The sequence below is a fragment of the Plasmodium relictum genome (assembly GCF_900005765.1).
Source record: "Plasmodium relictum strain SGS1 genome assembly, chromosome: 11".
NCBI classification, from domain to species: domain Eukaryota; phylum Apicomplexa; class Aconoidasida; order Haemosporida; family Plasmodiidae; genus Plasmodium; species Plasmodium relictum.
This window is the reverse complement of record NC_041689.1, coordinates 1,673,674-1,694,738: the sequence shown is the minus strand read 5'-3', so window position 1 is coordinate 1,694,738 and position 21,065 is coordinate 1,673,674. Positions and strand designations below refer to the sequence as shown.

Here is a 21,065-nt window from a genome sequence, read left to right as displayed (position 1 = left end):
ATGGTAAAACTTTTTAGTTTTTTCCTTTTTTATTAAATAATATTATTTTTATTTATACTAACAAAAAAAAAAATATATTTACTTAAATTTTTAAAAAGATATATTTTTCTTTTTATATATTAACACTTTTTAAATTAATCATCTTTTTTGAGTTTATTTTTCTATAATTAAAAATTTTTTTTAATCCTATTTGTTTCTTATTAAAATAAAAATAAAAATTTAAAAAAAAGAAAGAGAAAAATTTTTATTACTTTTTTTTTTCATATTTTACTTTTTAAATATTTATGCTAATGTAGAGGAAATAGTATATCATTTTTTTTTTTAATTATTAAAATAGTGTAAAAAGAAGTACTAACATAAAAAAAAAATTAGATGTAGTATTACAATTATTTTAGTTTTTTTCCTTTTAAAATAAATCTTAATAAGTAGAATTATGTAAATTCTAGTAATGTGATATACCGGTAATTTACTTCTCTTTAAAAATTTTTTTTATTTTATAAAAAATATACGAATTATTAATATCCTAACATTATTTTGTCTAATTTTTTTATTTTGATTTATTTAATTTTTTAAATATAGAGAAAAATAGTTTTTTAAACTGATTTTTTATTGAAATTTTTTTTTAAAATATAAATAAGAAATATATATTTTAAATATATATATTCTTTTTTTTTTTTTTAATTTTATACAACTTTTTCAGGAAATTTATATGCAAAATAAAAAAATTCTAAACAAATGTATCAAAAAAATGTAGAAAAAATATAAACTAAATTACATAAAACAAAAATAAAGCATAAAATATTAAAAAGTTATTTTATTAAAATATTAAAATAAAATATTAATAAAAAAATATTTAGAAACATTACATGATGAAAATTTTTTTAAGAAGAATGCAAATCATAGAAATTAGGATAATTAAAATGTATAAGATAACCTTTTAAAATATATATAAAAAATTGTTTGAATAAAAAAATAATGCTTTTTTAAAACAAAAATACGTATTTAAAATATTAATTTATATATATTATTTAAAAATATAGATTAAATAAATATTTAAAATATAAATAGTTATGCATTAAAAATATGAAATGGTATATAATAAAAATAAGATATTATATATTATTAATACAAAATAATATAAACCTAATCTTATAAATACTTTTATACAAAAAAATAAATAAAATTATATAAATTTCCTGAACTTTTCATAACTAAAACAAATATGAAACAGGAATAAAAAAAATTTAAGATGTTATATATATGCATACATACATATAATATCTTTTTTTTTTTTTTTTTTACTTAATTATAGAAATATAAAAAGAGAATAAATAAAATAAATAAAAGTGTCATCTTAAATTGCGGCTATATTTATATAATTGTCTTAGATTTTAATGTGTATTAGACAATAATGAATTAAAATAATATAAATAAAATAAAACATGGAAAAATGATGATAAAATAAAGATATTTAAAAAAATTTGACTTCAAATTTCATTTGCCATATATTTATGATTTTTCAGTTCATTAAATGATTTATTATGACAATCATCAAAAATATTATAATCTCTTACGAATTTACATTTATTAATAAAATAATTAACTAATCTTTTTGTAGAATATTTTTTTGGAGACTTATGAATATATGGTTGTGATAAAAAAATTGTATATAGACATTCTTTTACGACATTTGAAAGTTCTGATAGATAAAATAAAACATCATTGTGAATAGGTTTAATTTGAGTAAATTTGTGATTTACATTTAAGTTTATCTGTGCTGTTTCCAAATGTTTAACTGTTTTTAACAATGTATTTTGCAAATCATATAATGTTTTAACCTCATGAACACCAAAAAACATATCATTTATTATATTTTTAAAATGAATATTTTCATTCATACTCATTTTATTAGAAGTAAAATATGGTAAATGAGAATATTTACGCTTCTTTTTATTAATTTTATTTAATTGATTATTCGTTTCTTCACTTTTATTTGGTAAAATGCTTTCTTTTTCACTATCCAAAGAATTTCTCGTATTAACATTATCATTCTTTTTATTGATAAATAGTTCCTCAATGCAGCTTGATAACAATTTATAACCATTAATTAAAATTTCATATAATTTTCTTGTATTTTCAATTCTTAAAACATTATTTTCTTTGTTTCCACTAGACATAGATAATTTTATTTTACATAGGAAAAAAGCAGTTGATGCAGGTAAACTAAGTATTTGAATATTTTGAAATGATGCTAAAGAAGAGAAAATTTCAGTTTTTTTTTTTTTTTTTTTATTTATAATTTTTAATGAAGGAATTATATTATCAAATTTTTGCTCTAATTTATATGTATATGGCCCTTTAAATAAAAAGAATATAAAATTATCTGATAAATATTTCATATATTTTACTTTTGATATTAATTCTAAAAATTTATTTTCTAAATATATCAAATGTTTAATTTCTCTTGATTTTTCTTCTGCTCTATTTAAAAAATATAATGATGTTGATAAGCACAAATATATATTACATAAGTCTTCTAAATATAATTCTTCAAAAATACAAAATTTTTTATTCTTTTTGCTTGTTTTTATTATACCGGATATAGTTGAAGAATCACTATCAACTACATCACAGTCATCTTTGGAATAATTATAATCCTCTTGGAAATTTTCATTTTTACTTTTTTCTTTATTTGTACTTATATTATCTTTAAAATTTGAACCATTTATAATTTTTTTTCTTTTTATTGTTTCATTAATATTGTGATGTATGTGTAGATCTCCATCTTTATTAGTAAAATCATTATCAAATAAGTTTTCATCTTTTTTATAATCGACGTATTCCTCTTTATTGTTTATTAAATTGTTAACATTTTTTGAATTTCTTTTGAAGTATTTGTTATTATAATAATATAATAATACATAATAAGAATACTGCACCATTATGTTAATATGCTCATTTAATAAATTATTTGTATGAAATAAATTAGAGGATATTATTATTTTAAGTGAATGTAATAATGAAACAATAAATGGAATGCTTATGTTTTTATTCTTCACATTTTCAAAAGCTTCTAAATTTTCCAATTTATATAAATTTTTTTTATTAAATATATCATTTTTTTCTATATCTACGACTTTTATTTTTGGAGTTAATTTTAACAATACATCAAAAAAACCAAAAAGAAAAGATGGGCTAAAATTTTTACATGCACAATAAAAATTATACAATTGAAAAGTTGTAATATTTTCTATTTTAGTATGTTCATCTACTTTTTTTTGGTGATTTTCTTCCTCTTTGGAATTATAAATTTTCACTATTTCTATTAATCTTTTTTTAATAGATTTTATTAATTCATAAGTATGCTTATTGATATTGATAGAAAAATGGATAAACTTTACTAAGTCACTTAATACACTTATATCATAGAAAATTAAATAATCTTTATATAACTGACTGTTCTGATTATAATGATATGAATTACTTCTTGTAGTACTATTATCCATATTCATTTTTTTAATTTCAATTTTTTTATTTATTAATTTGATTTCTTCTATTAAATCCTTTTTGCTCAAAATTGTGAAATTTTTATTTTTTCTCAATTTATTTTCCTTTTTAACTATTTCATTTAAATCTTTATCTATTTGGGAACATAATAACAAAACGATATTTTTTAATAAAAATTTGTTTTTTTTATGTTTCTTATTTGTATCGTGATAAATATTATAATTTAAAATATAGTTATTTATTTGAAAGGTATTATCTTTTACCTGAAATAAATCATAACTTGTTAAAAAATTAGAAAAATTAACACTATCACTATCTTCTACTTTTTCATAATAATTTATATTTTTTTCATCATTTAAATTAAAACAAATATTTTTTTTTTTACTCTTATCATCTATAATATCATTTTTATATTTTAATATCTTCTTATTTTCCAAATTTTTTCTCTGAATATCATTATTTATATCATTACATTCTTTAATATTTCCTTTATCGTTCATTATATCTTTTATTATATGATTTTCATTTATTTCCTGACTTTTAGTATGTTCATCATGATTTTGCGTTAGTTGATCTTTTCTATTATTTGTGTTTATAGTTTTATTGTTATCTTTTTCTTGTATATTTTTATCGTTGTAACTTTTTTCCATTTGTTCTACGTTGTTATTAATGTTATCTCTTTCAATATATTCGTTATATACAAAATTATCTTTTTCTTCTTTATATTTTGAAAAATAATTTAAATCAGTATTCTTAATTTTTTCATTCTCATTATTAGTACAACTTTTATTTATCATATATTCTTTATCTATTTCGCAAATTTCCTTATTTTTTGAAGAGTTCCCATCTTCTAATAATTTAGCTGTTTTTTTATTTGAAATAAAATTTCTTTTAATTCTAACATTTTTATTAGAATTATTTATATATACTTCTATTTCAGGGACAAATGAAAAAAAAGATGATATCTTAAAAAGTCTTATTAGCGTATAATTATCAACTGATTGTAAATTAATAGAATAATCAATATAGTATCTTAATTTATTTATAAATATATGTAATGTTTGATTTTGAGAAGTTGACATAAAAATAACCTTACTTAAGCATTCTGATAAAAATAATAAATTGCTTAAGGAATAATATTTCAATTTCATACTTAGTTTTCTTATAAAAATTGAAAAAGTGAAGTTATATAAGTCGTTCATGTTTCCTTGAAAAACTTCTGTATTATTATAATCTAAATTAGATGGGTATATTAGAGGATAATTGTCAACACTTTTTATAAAACGGATAAAATATTTTTCATTTTTAAATTTACTTAATGGATCAACAATAGCATCATCGATTATGTTATTAAATAAATTATGATTTAGTATTAGAAATCTTAACAAAATAATTAAACTATAACTAAAATCATATGGCTTCATTAATTCTAATTTTTGTTCATATGTTAATATTATTGCATGAATACTTTTACTATTTATTTGATTTGTTAGATAATGAACTGTTTTTGAAAAATAATTTATATTTATTAATTCATCAATATTCTGTCTAAATATCTTATTTAAATAATCTTTTATTATTAATATATTTTCTGATTTGGTAGAGAAAGAATTTAATAAATTAAACCATTTCTTTATCATTTTTACATTTTTTACACTTTTTAAGTCAATATCATCATTATTTTTTTTATCACTAAAATTGTCTAATTTGTTTTCAGAATCATTTATTAAATCATCTACTCTTTTTTCATTATTATTTTTAGAATAATGCATGTTATTTTTACTATTTGTATTTTTTAAATTAACTTCTTTTGAATTTTTTTTACTACCTGATATATTTAAAAAACTTTTAATATTCTTCATATAAGATTTTACTTTGCTCTCATTTATTTTTTTTGTATTTGAAGCGTCTCTGTTTTCACATACTTCTTTTTCATTAACATTATCGCATACTTCCTGAAATTCATTAGCATTATCACTTTTTTCACAAAAATATGTTATATCTCTTTTTTTTAAACTTAGTGCAAAGCATTCAAAAAACATGCTATTACAAATATTATTTTTCGTATTTTCGTCAACATCTTTAAGATTATTTAACAAATTATAGAAATCGCTGTTAGTCAATTTACCAAAAAATGAATATATTTCTTTTCTATACTCTTCATTTTTAGCTTCTTTTGCAGTTAATTTATCAATTTGAATAAATATATTATTCCATACTTTTTCATCTTTTTCTAAAGATAAATTTTTATTTATAAAATTTAGAATTTCACAAAGATTTAATTTTGAAAATTTTATATTTTTATCTTTTTTTATTGATAATGGGATATTCGTGAAATTTCGAAATTTTATCTTATTCATTTTATTTGAAATATTAATGCTATTGTTAATATAATTTAAATTCAAAATGTTTTTTTGTTTTAGTTCATTAATAGGCAAACAAATTTTTTCTACTGTCTTTATCAATTCGTAATTATTGTTCTCTACTTCTTTATTTTTAACTTTAAAATTTATTCCCAAATTATTTTCTAAACAATTATTTAAATAAAATTGTGTTTTGTAAGAATTATGTCCTAGTTTAATGATTATATTATTCTCTAAATTTTTTTTGTTATATAGTAATTTTTTATTAACCTTACTCAGTTCGTTATTTAAAAATTTATGTATACAGTTAATATGAAATGGAGTTTTGCAATAATTCCCTATATGAATAAAGTAATATTTATTTTTATGCTCTTTGTCATATTTATTAATTTTTTTAAACATTAAATTTTTCATCATTTCCTTTGTCTTTCAGAAACCTTGTTTTACTATAAATTTTTACCTTTTTAATTTTTTTTTTTTATTTTTTTTTGAATAAAATATTTTTTTTTATTTAAAATTGAATTTTTATAATTTCAATTTCTCCTAAATTCTTATCTTTAATTTTCCTGTTTTAGTTCTCCCTTTCTTTTCTTATTATATTCTTCTTTTATTTTTTTTTATTCCATTTATATTATTATGAAACTACACTTTGTTATGATATTAAGGGTATATTATCATTCAAAAATTTAAATTATTTTACATATATTAGATTTTTTTTTTTTCCTTTATCCTTTATATAATAATATATTTATATAATTTTTTTGAAAATACTCAGAATAAATATTTTAGAAATTATTTTTCTCTTAATTCTTAAAAATATAGAACAAAAAATTGTAAATAACTTTAAGGCATAACAAAAGTACACACTTTTTTTTTTTTTTTTTTTTTTAAAATATGAATAGTTCCTTTTTTATTTTTTTTTTAAATTTTCATTTTATTTTATAAATGTCAAATTTTATTATTATCTACATTTTTAATCCATATTTACATTGTTGCTATTTCCTTAAAACGTTATTCCTAATTTAATGATTTTTAATTTTTTTACACATTTACTTAAAAAATAAAATTATAAAAACATAAAAAAATAAAATTTTCTATTTATTTAAATTCTTAAAATTATATAAAATTATATATGCATACATACATTTTTATAATTTTATTATTATTTTCATTTATAATTTTTTTTTTCAATTCATAATTTTATTTTCATTACACTTAAAGTTTATTATGCATTATTTATGTTTAAATGATTTTTTTTTTTTTTTTTGCTTTTTTTTTATCTTTATTTTATTTTAATATTTTTTCTTTTTAGATTTTCTTAATTTTTTTTTTTATTAATATTTTTTTTAATTATGTTCAAAATTAGTAATATTTTAATGTTGCACAATTTATATTCAAAAAAAAAAAAAAAAAACAGAAAAAGTAAAAAAATAAAACTGTTATATAAAAACATAAATGAACTAAAATGATGAGTTATTTAATAAATTATTTTTTTATAAAATTTAATGTGATATATTTTAAGAAAAATATATTTTGTATATTTTATAGTTTTGCTCATGTAATGGTTATATTTCCCTCTTATTTTTTAAATAAATTTTCAAAAAAAGTGTATCCATCTTGTTATTAACACATTTTTATCAAAAATAAAATAAAATAAAATAAAATAAACAAATAAAGGATTAAGATTATTTTATTTTTTTAATGTTTAATTTTATTTTTTCATATCTCATTTAACATTATTCTGTTTTAGTTATACTTTTTTTTTAATTTTTTAGAAAATACAAATTTTATAACTTTTAACAATTTTATCATTGAAAAAGAAATATACAATATCATATTGAAATAATTTTTTATTCATAAAGATATGTTTATAAACCTTTTTCTGTTTAAAAATTAAAATAAAATACATTTGCTATTATATAGCAAAAGATTGTTATTATAGCTTTTATTTTAAAAAATTTGTTTATTAAAAATTCGAATATAAAAAAATAATAAAAGTAAAATATATATAAAATAAAAATAGAAAAATAAAGTAATACTAAAACAAAAAGCAAAATTGTAATATATGTAAAATAAAAGATTGTTTAATACATCTATAGAAATATTTATGTTATATATTGTGATATAAGAAGAAGATAGAAAAAAAACACAATTGTATATATATAATATATTATAAATGTTAAAATCAAGCATATCAAAAAAAAAAAGAAAAAAGGAAAAAAAAATTATATTGTAAAAAATTATAGCACAAAAAAACAAACAAAACAAAATTTGGTTTTATAAAATTGTATTTATATATAAAAATTTTTTTACAAAGAATAGGAATTTGATATACAAAAAAAAAGAAAAAAAAAAATTTATAGAATTCTTTAAAAAATACAAATATTTCATTAACAAAACAACAATTCCCCTTCTTTTTCTTTATTTTTATTGATTATAAATTATAAATAAAAAGAAAAAAAACAAAATATATATATATATATATATTTACATGAATATTACACCTAAAGAAAACTTTAGTTACATATAACTTGAATAATATTCCAAAAGACCATTTAAAATTAATATTTTTTAAGATAATGAATTATTTATAAATAGAACTTCACATTTAAAATAACTTCATTAATTTATGTATCCTTTATATATTCATTTATAAATTTAAATATTTATATGTTAATTTATCTATCCATTTACCCAATCATTTTTGCAATTGTTCATTAAGATTATTAGAGTGAGAAATATTGTTAATACTTATAGAGTTTAGAAGATTACTTGATAAATAATCAGTATTTATTGTACTAGAATTAGATGTAGTTCTTAATTTATTGATCATTTTTTTATTTGAATAATATTCATAATTATTTAAATCCTTTGTATTAGTAGTTGATGTAGATATAGAGGTCATTGCTGGAGCATTTTTTTTAAAATAATAATCATATAAAATATCCTCATATTTATTAAAGTTCTTATTTACCTTTTTTATGTTATTTTTTTCTAATGTATTCTCATTTAATAGATTATTCTCGTTACTCAATAACTTTAAATTATAATAAGAATCCTTAAATTGTAACTGAGGGTGTCTATTTACTATATTATCACATGAATTTTTTTCTCTTTCAATATTATCATAATTTTCTAATTTGTTTATCATGTTTTTAAATTGAAAATTTTGTTTATTAAATATATCATATTCCATATTGTTATTATAATAAGTAGTGTATTCCTTACTTAAATCATTTACTGAATCTTTTTTTTGATATTTTTTTAAATTATAATTCATTTCATAATTTATATGTTCGTTTGTATTTAAAAAATTATCTTCATTATTGAGGTAATATTTTAGTTTCAAATTACCATTTTCAATATATCCCTTATTTGAAATAGTTGAAGATGAATCTTTTTTATCTATTAATAGATTTTTATCTATTATGTTTAATTTATCGTTAATTAAACATTTTTTATTATTTTCGTCATTTCCTTTCAATAGTAAATCTTTATGTTCATGATTAATTATTTCATTTCTTTTTTCTAAATTATCAGATTTTAAATTTAATTCTTTATTTTCTTCTATTATATTATGCATATTTTTATAGTATTCTTCTTTTTTAACATCATTAATATCAAGAGTATGATCTTTGTTATTAAACGAATTATAATTATTCATTATATTACACCTCGTTTTTGCATTTAATTCATTTTCATTTTTTTCATTTACTACATTTTTTATATAATTATTATTATTATTATTATTGTTATGTAGATCTACATCAGAATTATTAAAGCACATTGCGCTTTCTCCATTACTTAGTGTCTGATAAATACCCATATTTTTGTATTCAATATTTGTATTTAAATCATTTACATTTACATTATTTAAATTGTTCATTAATTTTTTATTATTTTCTTTCATATAACTAAAATTTCCGTTAATATCAACAAAATTACTTATATCATCATATACTACATTAAAATTATTATTTGTTATTGAGTTTATATTTCTTTTATCATTATTTATTTTAATTTGGCTTAACTCAGTTAAATTTATATTTGAAAAGTTCGTACTCCCATTATTTAAAGTATTTATATCATTTAATTTATTTGCATTTCTTACATTTTTTATATCACTTACATTATTTACGTTATCATTTATATTGTTTATATCGCTTACGTTATTTATTTCATTTAAATTTCCTAGATTATTCATATTATTTAAACAAACAACATTCTTCATATGATTCATATTATTTGTATTATTTATATCGTTTAATTCTTTTAAATTATTTATATCATTTAAATTATTCATATTATTTAAATTATTTACACTATTTAAATTATTTACATTATTTAAATTATTTATATCATTTATATTATTTATGTTATTTAAATTATTTATATTGTTTAAATTATTAATATCATTTAAAATATTCATACTTGTTAAGTTATTGATATCATTTAAATTGTTTAAATTATTTAAATTATTAATATTATTTAAATTATTCACCTCATTAATATTATTTATATTGCTTAAATTATTTATGTTACTTAAATTATTAATACTACTTAAGTCATTAATATTAAGCATATGATTTAAACCATTTATACCATTTAATTCATGTATATTATTCAGACTGTCAAAATCATTAACATTATTTAAATTATTTATATTATTTAAATTATTAATACTGTTTAGGTTATTAATATCACTAAAATTATTAATATCGTTTAAGTTATTAATATCATTAAAATTATTAATATCATTAAAATTGCCAATATCATTTATATTGTTAATATTATTCAAGTTATTAATATCATTAAAATTATTAATATTATTTATATTATTAATATCATTTATATTATTAATATCATTTAAGTTATTAATATTATTTATATTATTAATATCATTTATATTATTAATATCATTTAAGTTACTAATATCATTTAAATTATTAATATCATTAAAGCTATTAATATCATTTAAGTTACTAATATCATTTAAATTATTTGTATTATTTAAATTATTTACATCTTCTAAATCATTTGCATTATTTAAATTAGTTGTATCATTTAAATTATTAACATCTTTTAAATTGTCTAAATTATTTAATTTATTCACATCATTTATCCGATTTACACTATTTGTGTTGCTTACTGAGTTTATCATATCCATTTGATTTGAGTTATTATATATATTTATACTACCATTAACTTTGCTGTTATCATTTTTATCCGTATTATAGAAATAATTATTATTATACGTAATATTATAATTGTATTGAGGATAATATGAATTCATCTCACATATATTAAAATTAATGTCTTCCTTTTTCTCATCCGTTTTAATGTTTAATACATCTTTCTCACTACATGATGGTAAATCAAAAATGCTTTTATTTTGAAGAAAAGAATTTGATAAGTCTTGAATATAATTTTGTGTATTAACATTTTTATTAGCATTCCACCCAACTGCTAATATATGTAAAGAAAATAAATTTGCAAAATATTTTTGCTGAATTTCAAATTCTTTATGAGAATTTAAAGGAACTTCAAAATATTCATAAAAAATTTGTGATTGATACTCATAAGCTACCCTGTACCCTCTAGGATTTTCAACAAATTCAACTGCGTTATTTGGCAAAAAATTGAAATTAAATTTATCTGGTTTATGATATATTTCATCAAAATTATAACTATTTATTAGTTTATTTTTGTCTTTTATATTCTTAAAATTCATTAAATATCCATTTTTTTCATTTATATTATCATATACAATATTATTTAAATCATTTTTATAATATATATTACTATTATCACTTGCATTATTACTAGATAAATTATTAGAATACATTCCATTTGCTATAGTATTATTATCATTATTCAGTGTATACATATTATAGTTATATTCCATTATATTTTTATCGTTATTTGATTTATATAATCTATAAGCTGATCTAGTTACATTTCTTTGATTATAAAAATCATAGGCATTTTTTTTGTTTAATGTATTATGTGAATATACATTTTCATCAGTTATGCTTAAGTGAGATTCTTTTTTGTCTTTTTTTTCTTTTGCACATTCATCATTTTCTTGATTATCCTCTTCATCGTCATCCACTACTTCCTTTTTAAGTTCATAGTTTTCATTAAGAAAAAAATCATGTTTTTTTCTTCTATCAATTCTTGAGTTATTATTTATTTTATCTTTTATCACATTATTTTCTTCTTTCTTTTGTACTTTCCTATTTTTTGTTACATTAATTTTATAACACATAGAATAATTATAAGGCTCATTAATTGAGTCATTATTTCTAGTGCTTCTGTTAGTCCTCCTTCTATTTTTTTTTTCTCCTTTATTATTTATATTTCTTAATTTTCTCTCATATTTATATTCCTTTTTTCTACCATTTCTTTTAACATTTAAATTTTTCATAGTATTTTCTTCTACTACTCTTTTTTTATATTTGCTTAAATTAGAGATATTTTCTTTATATAGTCTTTTCTTTTGAAGTTCATTATTATTAATAAAATTATTATTTTTTAAATCATTAGAATTATCTAAACTATTATAATTAATTAAAGAAGAATTACTGTTAAATACATAGTAATTTTTATTTTTAAAATTACTCGAAACATTATTTATATTATTTTTTGCATATTCACTAGGATTCATGTAATTAACACAAAAGTTTTCTTCACTCCTATATTGCAAATTATTTTGTAAATTATTTTCAATATTGTAATTTATATATTCTGAGGAATTATTATTTTTATGTAGATAAGGATAATGAGAAGAATATTCATTATCAACAATATTATTGTTATCAAAATTATCGTAATTTCCAGTAGATATATAATAACTATTTTTTAATTTAGAATCCATTTTATTGTTATCGTCATCCAGTATATTACTATCATTAAATATATTAGGTATATCACATTTTCTATCATTATTATTAGAAAACTTATTTTTATATAAGAAAGCATCCATATTTATATCTTCAGTACTTTTATTATTTCCTTTATTAGTCATTATACTTTTATCATTTTTGTAAATATTCCTCGTTTTAGGAATCTTCATATTTTTAGATTTGGAATAGTCTCCTTTTTTATCAAAAATCTCTTTTGCGTTCATATCATAACTATTTAGTTGATAGCTCTCGTTGCTATCTAATAACTTCATATTATTATTGGCAATGATATTCATGTTTTTCATATTATATTGATTATTAGACAAATTCTGATTTAGTTCACTTTCAACATTATTGCTGTTAATATTAATATAATTATAATTGTTATTACTATTATTACTGTTCGTAGTAGTAGTAGCAGCAATATTATTGTCAACTTTGCTTTTTCTTAGATTATCTTTTATTCCTTTATCTTTTGCTGTATTTTTTTCTGATCTATTACTTTTTCCTTTATTCTTTCTTTTTACATTTTTTTTCATGTATACATTAATTTTCACTACAGTTCTATCTGACCTTGAAAATCTAGTTCCAGTTGCTTTGTGTAACAATATTGGGTTAAATACTCCTTTAATCATACTTTGAGCAAAATTGTCAGCTCTTTTTTGAGCTTCATCATTTCCAACTTTTTTACATGACCATCTAGCTTTCATTGGAACGCCGTTATCTATCCATTCTACTCTCCATTCTCTCTCAATCCTATCTCTTATTAACGATACTTTATAAACACCAATATTTTCAAAAACTCTTACTATAGGTGGTCCTTTGTCTGGGTATAGTTGTTCAAAAGTTATTCCTGATTTCAATTTTTCAATTAATTCTTTTGCTCTTAATTTTGCCTTATCATTCCCATATTTTTTATACGATATTCTTTGCTCTCTTCTAATATCATTTTCATACCATTCCACTACTAAACATCTTTCAATTTTATCAATTAAAATTACTGGTTCTTTATTTATTTTAACTTCTGATGAACCATTTTCTTTTCCTATTTCCTCAAAATTTTTTTCCTCTGAACTTTTTAAGTTGTTATCATCTATTGTGAAGGTAGATGTACTTCTTTCTTTTGAAATGTCTTCATTTTTATTTTCTTCCTTTTTAATATTATTATTATTATTATTATTACTATCTTCTAAGCATTTTAAGTTATCGTCTAGGATTAATGTTGCCGATAAATTATTTTTGTTAGAATTTTCATCTATTAAAGGTGTTTCTATTAATTGTGTTGAACTTTTAACTAAATTGTAATTTTGCATTTATATTTAAAAATTACATAAAATACTTAAAATGTCTCATTTATTTATATCATATAATATGCAAGAAAAAAAAAAAAAAAAAACGGTGCATTTAATTTTAATTTGCCTAAAATAAATATTACACTTTGATTTTATTCTTTAATATATATATATAAAAGAAAAAATAATTCTTATATATATTTTATAAATTTTATTTTTTCCTTTCTTTCATAAATAAACTTAAAATAATTTTTAATAAGAAAATTACTTCTTTACCAAAATGCATTTACTTCTAAATATTACAGATGCTAAGAATTGAACATAATATTATTAAGTGTTGTAAACAAAAAAAAAAAAAAAAAAATACAAAAACAAAAACAAAAACAAAAGAATATATATATATATATATATAAAACAAAAATTTTAAAGTAAATATTATATTTAAAATTTTAATATAACGAAAAAATATGAATATATATATAAATTATTAAGGAATACTATTATAAATAGTAAAAAGTTTAAAAATGTATACTTGCCAAATGAAAAAATTCTATAGTGTTTTATATTTACATAAGGTTAAAAAAAAAGAAAAAAATAACAAGTAACAAAAATATAGCAAAACTAAAACAAAACAAAATAAAATTACTTCATTAACTTAAAAGTATAAATATAAGTTAAATTTGTAAATGCTGTAGTAGCTTAATTCTACTCAAAAAAATAAAATAAATTAGCCTTTAAGGATATTTTGACAAATTAGACAAAAGATTTAGAAAAAAAAAATATATATATTAATCTGTGAAAAGAAATATTTTCTTTTCTAGAAAATTATTAAGTCAAATAATATTTTTTTAACAGAACAAAAAAAAAAATAATATAATTTTTTCCTTAAGCACATTTTAATATTGCAAAATTCAAGGGAAATTGATTTATAAATGCATATAATAATATAATGCTTAAAAAAGTTGTAGCAAAACTTAAAAGTTTAAAAAAGCTACTGTAAAAAGCAAAACAAAGTAAAAATAATGTTAACAAAAAAAATAAAAAGGGCACAAAAAAAAAAATTATTGAAAAATATATATATACAAAACTTAATATAAAACCTGTATCAAATAATTTAACAATCTCCTATATATGCTTAATATTTAAAAAAAAAAAATTAAATTAAATAACAAAAACTAAAAAAAAGAAACAAAAAAAAAAAAAGAAAAAAAGCATATAAAAAATAAACAAATTATTAAAAATATATACATATATGAATATATATATATATATATATATATGTATAAAATGAGGTATGAATTGTATGTCTAATTAACTCATACCTAAAATTCTAAATTTACAAAAAAAAAGCAAAAAAAAAACAAAAAAAAAAAAACAAAAAAAAAAAATAAATAAAAATAACAAATAACAAATAAAATAAAATAAAATAATACAAAATAAAATAATACAAAATAAAATAATACAAAATATTCAAAGATAAATTCCAAAAAATTCTAAAAAAAAAAAAAAATAAGAAAAGACAAAAATATTTTGAGTAAATATTTTAACATTTATATTAGACAAATATTTCAATGAACAAAAAATAATGCATAAGAAAAAATTTTCTCATTCCTTTTCAGTTATAAGACTTTAATGAAACAAAAAAAAAAAAATGTAATTAGAAATAAAAATAGGAACAAACAAAAACTTTTAAAGAAATTTCTCGCTTCTTGCGCTTAAGGGACAAAAATAATGTTATAATATTTTAACAGAACGAAAAAAAAAAAATTAAAATTAAAATTAAAAAAAAAGGTGAAAGAAAAAGAAAAAGAAAAAGAAAAAGAAAAAAAAACAAAAAAAATTAAATATCTGTATTTAAAATAATAAATTATATGCATGCAAAAAAAAAAATACCTAAAGGAACATAAAACAGAATAAAAAAAAAAGAAAAATAATAAAAAACAGAAAATAATTCAGATAAATAAAATAAGATAAAATATAATAAAAAAAAAATATTTATTTCAATAAAAACATAAATAATACAAATAAATCTCAAATGAATATGATATGATATATATATATATATATATATATATACATAATTTTAATAAGTTTTCATTTACGTACTTCTCATACGTAAATGTGTAAATTTTCTGCACACATGAAATTTACCTAGTTTAAAAATTTAAATATATAATTTTTTGCACACATATTGCATTAAAATACAAGAAAAAAAAAAAAAAATATACTTATATAGTTTTTTTTTATATTATTTATTTATGAAAAAATATTTTTAGCATTTAAAAGATATAACATTTTCATAATTATTAAAAAGAATTTAAGAAAAAAAGTAAAAAACAAATTCTTATTATTAATATATATATAACTACTTTAGAGAAAAATAAAGTATATTTTTTTTATCCCAGAAAAAAAAATACAATATACTTAAAATAATAATTTATTCTTATTTTTTATGTAAAAGAAAAATAAAAGAACTTATACATAAATATAAATACTATTAGAAAATAACAATCTTTTGATATTCTCTAATGTATCTTATTAGATGAAAATGTTATAAAAAAGAACATAATAAGATATGAGAACGCTTATTTTTAATATTTTTTTTTTCTTTGCGATACAAAAAAATTTATATTTTCATTAAAAGAATATCATCGAAGAAAAATTATATAAAAAATTCAAATGCAAAACTCTCTCTATATATATATATACAAAAAGATAATAAATCTATAAATAAATAAGAGGCACCTAATTTTTAATTTTAATGAACTAAACCAAAAATAAAAATAACATTTAAGGTTTTATACTAACAAATAAAGATATATATACATATATATTTATATGAATAATATGAGAAATAAATTACTCATAAAAGATCATTTTTTTCATTTTCTACTTCCATATGTATTCATTAAATTTAAAAAAATTACAAAGAAAATTGACATTTTTTACAATTAAAAATTATATATTTTCAAGTATTATTTATCCTATTAATTATTATCATTTTTTTAAAATAAAGAATTTTATTAAATTTTATAGAGAATTTTTTTTTTAGTCAAGAATTAAAGTTTAAACATATTATATGTATCTTTGTTTTTGAATATAATTAAAATTCTATAGTTTTTTTTTTAATCAGTTCACTTTAAATTTAATCTTTTAGTTATACTTTTCAATAGTTATCTTTAAATTTTTTATGTTTTGTTTTCTTATTTTTCTATATTAACTGCTTTTTTTAATTTTTCACATCATAAGAGTCTCATAATTATGTTATTATCATCAATATGATTTCTATTTTTATAAATTGTTTAATTTTTTTTAAGGATACTACAATAATATTTAAATAAATATTCAAATATAATAAATATATTCAACTAAATTAGCCCGAGAAAAACATAAAAAATATTATGATACAAATTATATATATATATAATATTATCATTAAATAATATTACTAATATGTTCATATTTTTTTAATTATATTTTTTTTATATACAATTTTTTTTTAAATATTTTTATAATGGTATAAATATTTATTTTCTTTATTATTTTTTTTTATAACATTGCAAAATATTTTGTATGCTTATGTGCAAATACTTGTAAAAAAAATTTTTTTTTTTTTTTTAAAAATATCAATTACTATAATAAATGTTTAAATTATAGGGAAAATATATATATATTAAATATATAGAAAATTTTTGCAATAATAAATAGTTTCATACATTTTATTTTAGGTATTTTAAAATATAATTTTTTATGATATCGTATTCATTTTTAGGAAAATATATATTATGTTATTGTATCACTTGAAAGATTCTAAAACATAAAAATTAAAAAAAATATTTTTTTTGAATGTTAAAGTTAGATTTTTTCAAATTAGCTAAAATGGGGCCAAGTAAAGGAAAAGGCCCTCTCATTGCCAAATATGCCCCTGTTGGTTTTAAAAAAGGATTTGGTGCTATTGGCTTAGGAAGACATACAAAAAAAGGTTATTAAAGGAAAAATATTTTTTTTCTTGAGTATAATAAAAAGTTTTATTTTTTAATTATAATTGTCATTATATTAATTTATAATATGAATATACATTTTTTTAATCAGGTTTTTTTATTATTAATAAAATGCTTGTACCAAATTTTCGAGTTCCTGATTTAAATAATTGTGAAGTAAAAAAAAAAAAAATAAAATAAAATTATATAAACGATAAAATAATACATAATTAAACAAATAATTAATTTTTATGTATATTTTCATTCAATAAGTTATACATATATATATATATACATATTTTTTTTTTTTTAAAGTTAAAGCCATATGTATCAAAAAAAACTCCATTAATTGTTATGAAAAAACAATTCGGTCCCAAAAAAAAAATTATGAATTAAGTATATATATATATTTTCAATTTTTTTCTTTGAATTTCCTTATCTTTTAAATATATATAGTAAGTATTCATATTGAAATAACAAAAATGGGATAAAAAGTAAATGTGCACGTATTTATATTTCTTTATTGATATGCAATTTGAAAAATCTGAAATATATCTTATTGAAAAATTATAATTTATATGCTGTGTAATGTTATAACATTATAAAAAAATAGAAAACGAAAAAGAAAAAAAAAAAATTGTAAAATTTATTATTCAAATATACTATTTAAAATTTCACGAAAATTTTTATTGAATGTAAAGGAAAGATATATATTTATATAAAATGTGGTATTCATTATTATAATTTAAAAAATAATACATTTTTATAAAATTAAAAATAAGAAACATTAATATATATATCAAAACATATTTTACAAATATATTTTACAAAATTACAATGCATTTTGATGAATCCAAAATAAAATTAATTTTAACTAATAGTAATAATTATAAAAATATAGAGGAAGCTTTTCAATTTTTTTGTAAGGAAATTAATAGTAAAAGTGATAATATAATATCAGAGGAATTACTAGGAGAAATTCTGTATATTGGAATTATAATTAAAAAAAATGTGAAATCATTGAATAAAAAAAATATAAAAAATTGGTTGGAAAAAAGTAGAAACTATCACATAGATGTTGATATATTACTAGTAAATGAAAATAATGTGGAAATATCAGCACTGTCAAATAAATTTCATTTATTGCAAGAAAACTATTTCGAGAATGATTTCAAAAGAACTTATAAAAAAGTGATAGCAAAGAGAAAACATAGTACTTGCAATTTACCAGAAGATTACTTAACAAAAAAAGAAATTGATAATGAAATATCATGTGATAATGTAGGAGATAAGGAATATGATAATGTGTTGTGTAATTTAGAAAAAATTCAGAATGATAAAAAATTACTTCATAAAGAAATAAATGATAAAGTTTTAATTGATTTAGATAACAATAAATATTTAAGTAAAGAAATAGAAAAAATGTTCTTTTTAAATAATTCTTCTTATTGTATTGAGGGATTAATTTACTTAATTGAATTACCACTAACTATATCTCAAAAATATATAAATAAAATATTGAATTTAAAAATACAATTATTTGAAAATACAAAAAAAGAGAAAAATAAAAATTTTACTTTTTTAAATGAAAAACATTCAAATGATTTAAAAAACATATTTGATTCTCCACCGTTACTATTAAATAATGTACAATGGTCTTCTACTTTTACATCTAATGTTTTATATGAAAAAGAAAAAAAAAAAAAAATGATTAATACAAATGATGATGAAGAAAATAACTTCTTTCTAAATATGTATGATGAAAAAAATTATAAAGATAGTGAATACAATTTCCCTTTGAATGTTAATTTACAAAATATTTGCAAATCATTAAATAAATATGATGAATTTATGTATAAGAGAAATTCAAAAAGTAATAATAAAAGTTTAATTTTAAATAAAAATATTATAGTAGTAAAACCGTTAAATATAAGATATAAAATAATTGATCATTATCTTTATTTGGAAATTGAAAATATTACTAAAAATAATAAAATTGAAATATATGAATTATTTTCTAGATCAATTAATATTGATAGTAATATCTTTCCTTTTTCTTTATATCCAGAGGATATGTATTCCTTTTTTTTTCCTATAGTAAATTTTGTTCAATTATTATCTTTTAATAATTTAAAAAAAAAAAATTCAGTAGAAAGAAAAAATAGTGAAGAGAAGATTAATAATACAAAAAATCCTAAAATTATAGAGAAATATAAAAACAATGATGAGATCTTAACTTTTTATATTAACAATGATAAAACAATCATATCTTTATGTTTAAAATGGTGTATTGATAATAGTTCTAATAACTTTATTTGGTCTCAATACTGTATAGAGGTAGAAATGCCAACCCAAAACTTATTTAATTTAGAAATTTCTTTTGTTAAAGAAATAAATTATTCTTCCATTTTAATTGCTGTTTTTTCTTTTTATAATAATCATCGTGAAGATATTGATTTAGAAATTCAAATCCAAGATAATAACAATATTATTAATAATAAAATGCAGTCATCTCTTATTTCTTTCAATTCATTAATTGATGTAGGAATAATTAAACCTTATGAATGTAAATCAGTTAACGTTAAATTATTAGCTATAATGTTAGGATTACATAACATTCCGTATGTTAAAATTAAAAACAAGCTGACTAACAAAGTTTATTTAGTAGACTTAGGATCAATTCTAGTAACAGAATAAGAAAAAAAAAAAATAAAACATCTTAAGGAAGTTATGTTAAATTCATTGCATATTTTTAATTAAAAATATAAATTAGAGAGTGTAATAAAATTAAGTTTTTTTTTTTTTTTTTTTTCCTATTTTCATATGTACGACTATCTTTTCATAATGGAATTTTCCATATTTCAATTTAAATAAAATGGATTTTTAAAAATTAAGTAGTATTTTATTTACATACTATAAAAAGTATTTATTTTCTCATTTTAATAAAAATGGTACATTTTTTTTCTTTTATCAAATTAATATGATGCGGTTATGGATAAATAAAACCTATAGAAAATA

At 17.1% G+C, this 21,065-nt stretch overlaps 4 protein-coding genes across 4 annotated transcripts; 2 read left to right on the top strand and 2 right to left on the bottom strand.

Annotated features, from left to right (window-relative positions):
• Positions 1-1,487: 1,487 nt before the first annotated feature.
• Positions 1,488-6,272, bottom strand: PRELSG_1144300 (conserved Plasmodium protein, unknown function; the record flags this gene model as incomplete). Its single annotated transcript, XM_028677736.1, has 1 exon — positions 1,488-6,272. One exon carries the CDS (start codon positions 6,270-6,272, stop codon positions 1,488-1,490), a length of 4,785 nt encoding a protein of 1,594 aa, XP_028534095.1.
• A 2,296-nt stretch (positions 6,273-8,568) lies between these two features.
• On the bottom strand, positions 8,569-14,088 carry ApiAP2 (transcription factor with AP2 domain(s), putative; the record flags this gene model as incomplete). Its single annotated transcript, XM_028677735.1, has 1 exon — positions 8,569-14,088. The coding sequence occupies one exon, from the start codon at positions 14,086-14,088 to the stop codon at positions 8,569-8,571; it is 5,520 nt and encodes a 1,839-aa protein (XP_028534094.1).
• Positions 14,089-17,913: 3,825 nt separating this feature from the next.
• On the top strand, positions 17,914-18,443 carry PRELSG_1144100 (mitochondrial ribosomal protein L41, putative; the record flags this gene model as incomplete). The annotated part of the gene is made up of 3 exons (XM_028677733.1): positions 17,914-18,049; positions 18,160-18,224; positions 18,363-18,443. The coding sequence occupies 3 exons, from the start codon at positions 17,914-17,916 to the stop codon at positions 18,441-18,443; spliced, it is 282 nt and encodes a 93-aa protein (XP_028534093.1).
• Positions 18,444-18,884: 441 nt separating this feature from the next.
• PRELSG_1144000 (conserved Plasmodium protein, unknown function) lies at positions 18,885-20,744 on the top strand (the record flags this gene model as incomplete). Its single annotated transcript, XM_028677732.1, has 1 exon — positions 18,885-20,744. The coding sequence occupies one exon, from the start codon at positions 18,885-18,887 to the stop codon at positions 20,742-20,744; it is 1,860 nt and encodes a 619-aa protein (XP_028534092.1).
• Between the last annotated feature and the right edge of the window lie 321 nt (positions 20,745-21,065).